This window comes from Crocuta crocuta, unplaced genomic scaffold (genome assembly GCF_008692635.1).
Source record: "Crocuta crocuta isolate KB4526 unplaced genomic scaffold, BGI_CrCroc_1.0 scaffold1156, whole genome shotgun sequence".
In the NCBI taxonomy this organism is placed as follows: Eukaryota; Metazoa; Chordata; class Mammalia; order Carnivora; family Hyaenidae; genus Crocuta; species Crocuta crocuta.
Window position 1 is genome coordinate 217956 of NW_027528862.1, and position 3318 is coordinate 221273.

General features: G+C 48.7%; 1 protein-coding gene across 2 annotated transcripts in view; it reads left to right on the forward strand.

The window, feature by feature from the left end:
* Positions 1-19: 19 nt before the first annotated feature.
* Positions 20-3318, forward strand: part of ATP1B4 (ATPase Na+/K+ transporting family member beta 4) — an 18169-nt gene continuing 14870 nt past the window's right edge. For both annotated transcript variants that reach the window (XM_077756270.1, XM_077756271.1), the window contains exon 1: positions 20-82. In XM_077756270.1, the coding sequence (XP_077612396.1) occupies positions 20-82 (63 nt within the window). The remainder of the gene's footprint in view (positions 83-3318) is intronic.

Consider the following 3318-nt stretch of genomic DNA (forward strand, 5'->3'; position numbering starts at 1 on the left):
CTTTGCCCACTGACCAGCCATGAGAAGGCAGCTCCGGTCCAGAAGGGCTCCGGCCTCTCCTTACGGTTATCGCTACAGACTTGTGAGTCCCAGGGAGCAGCCTATTTTCGCTGTCCCTTGTTAGTGGGGTTGTGGGGTGCGTAGATCTTGGCTTATGGCTGCTTCTCCTCAGCATGGGCAGGAACAGAGAGGTTTGTGCAAGCTTATAATTTCAAGACCAAGCAATGACTCCTGGCCCCTCACTGAACCCTACATTGCTGCACTGAAGGAGGAAGCCCCTCTTCCTGGGGAACAAAGATAAGGGAAGGGAAGGATGCCAGAGAAGAAGCAGCCTTCTAACACTGGGGGAAGGGGGAGTCTAGAATTTAAGCAGATTTTTGGGGTCTGAGAGTAGAGATTTCATCCCATAGCAGGAAATTCAGCCAGGGGAGAGGGGAAGGGGAAGAGGAAACTGCAGACACTGCCCACCCAGCTGTCTCGGTCCTTTTGGGTGGGAGCTTCTTAGGAACCCAGCTGCTCTTTTTCTAAAGCAGAAATTCCAAACTAGCGCTAAAGTCGCAGAATCGCAGCTAGGAGCTGGGAGTAATCTTAGACTTCATGTCTCCCGAAGCCCTCAGTATGGAAGGGAGGCTGCTGGAGCTCAGAGCACACGAGTGACCTGCAAGGTAGCAGGAGAGCCACAGTGAGAATGCAAGTTTCCCGGCTTCCAATCTTGTGCTCTATTATATGTGCCGTGTGCGACANCACCCCACCCTGCCCAACACACACACACACACACACACACGCACATGCGCAGGCACATGCACACGTGTGCACACACGCCTCTCTCCAGTTGCCATTTATCTCCAGGGTGCATTACAGATTTCTTTGAATCCAGAGTTTCTTTGCATTTACTTTGCTATAAATTGTTAATATATGCCCCACGCAGTACTTTTTTGGGGGTGGGGGGAGTGTAGTCTGAAATCTCCCCTGGAGAGGGCTGTGATCAGAGCCCCAGGAGGAAACAAAGCTTAATCCATTTTTCTTTGGAAATGGCCGCTTATATAACCAGGGATTTAAGTAAAGACTGTCAACAGCCAGCAGAGGAAAACACGAATCCTTNTTTTCCCATTTCCAAAGTCCCTCCCGGCTTTCAGAGTGGTCCTGATCTGCAGGGCATTTATAACTCTTCCTTCCCTGGCTTTTTTTCTAGGGAATGTTGCTAAAATGTTGTGGATAATTTTAATTCTCTGTCAAGTGCACCAGAGACATCCTTGATTTTAGATGTATCAGGGGATCTTCCTCTTTAGGAAGAGGAAGGATATTCCCTTTATAGGGAATACTTGATCAAATTTAAAAAGAAACTCTTTGACCGCAGTGAATAACCGTATGCTAATTTCCCATTTAAAAGCAACCAACCATTCAAATGTTGACGGGGTGTTACTCAATGCAGGGCACAAATTTATCCTTTGGGTCATACTGTTTGTTTATATGTTTTTATGTTTATATATTTAGAGTGCTCAAAATGGAGCCGCCCTCTGCCCTTCAGACTCTTCCCTTTTAGGGCAGCAGGATGGCCCCAGCACACACCCACCACTATATTCCACTTTAGGAAACTGACAAAAACAGACCCTCTCATCACCAAAGACGTCCCTNTCTGTTAAACAGTTCGCTGCACACAAGGGCCCCTCTTGCGCCATGTGAGGTTCTCCTCCACCTGGAAGCAGAGGGGAGGAAAAAAAGATATTTGAGGTTCCTGAGGCTCAGGCAGTGTGAGAGCCTTGGGGGAAATTAGCTCTGAGAAGGTTAATTCTTCCCGGGAGGTTAAAGCTTTAATGACAAGCCGTCTTTAATGGGATTATCATGAAAGCTCATATCGACAAATAAGATCAGGCTGGCCGGCTGCCTCCTCCGTGGAGTGGAGGTGGAGGGCAGGCACACAGGCAACGTGGAGAGAAAAAGGAAGCTGTTCAGAAAATATAAAGGTGCTATAAATCCCTCCGCAATGAACTGTCGCACCTCAAATTCTCCGAAGTTCCCAGTCGCAGGAGGCCATGATGGCTACCCACCACAGTGCCCAGTGCTGCTGTGGTTAGGGTGGCAGGCTCTGTGAGAGCAGTTCCCCCAGGGTCCAGCATTTGTTCAGTACCCACCGGTCACCCAGCTGTGGGCTCCGCACTGTGGAGGGCCATCCAGGAGTTAGAAAATACTGACTCTGGGGACCCCTTGGGGGGGGCTCAGTCAGTTAAGCGTCCGACTTCAGCCCAGATCATGATTTCACGGTCCGTGAGTTCGATCCCCGCGTCGGGCTCTGTGCTGACAGCTCAGAGCCTGGAGCCTGCTTCAAGATTCTGTGTCTGCCTCTCTCTCTGCCCCTCCCTTGCTCTCTCACTCTCTCTCAAAAATAAGTAAATATTTTAAAAAATAAACAAAAATTAAAGAAAATACTGACTCTGCCCCCTGGGTGCTCAGAATTTAGTTTGGGAGGCCAGATGTGTACCTGTGTTCGCACACAAGTGAAAGATTAAAGAACATTTATTCATTCAATACTGAGTCCATGTTAGAGTCAGAAATCCTTGATTATGAGCACCTCCAATCTCTTGGGAACACAGAATCTAACACATTATTGTGGTCCACAAATCTGTTACCCACCTCTAGGCACTTGTCCTTGGTGTGACAGAGGAGAAACGTCATCGTCCAGGGTAGCAAGACATAGGTTCTGAGATTGTCAACTCTATCACACACTTGCTGTGTGGCTTTAGCTACATCCAGTCCCCTCTCTGGGCCTCTGATGGACAAGGGGATCTTCAAGGTCCCCGTCAATCCTGATACAGGGTATGAGACGAAGCTGTCCATTTGAACAAATCAGAGAGCAATTCAAGAGTGCTTATAATCAGGAGCTAGACAGCGCCAGGCAGACTGAATGCCGAGAGCAGAGCCTTGTCATTCTGTGTCACTTTTACTGATTCTGAACAATCTGATTTTCCGAGTCCCCACCCCCCTGCCCCCTGCAACTAATGGCAGCATTTTTAGCTGAGTGTCCTCTAAATGGCCCTTGAGGAATCAGTCAGGGAGGGGGCGGCATGGAGCCCCTGGGCTCTGNGCCCAGCCACTCTTCAGATTTGGACGGCAAGAGAGAAGGGAGGGTGGCCTCATTTTCTGCTGCCGCAGTGAGCTTGGCAGAGCCACAGAGAGCAAAGATCCAACTTTCCCGCCCATGGCTGGGAGGCATTTGAAATACCGTTGGTGACGTCTGGGTCTCTCTCTTTTTTTTGTTTTTTGTTTTTTGTTTAATTTTCTTAGAACCACTCAGAGAAGATAAAAATTTCAGATCTCAAT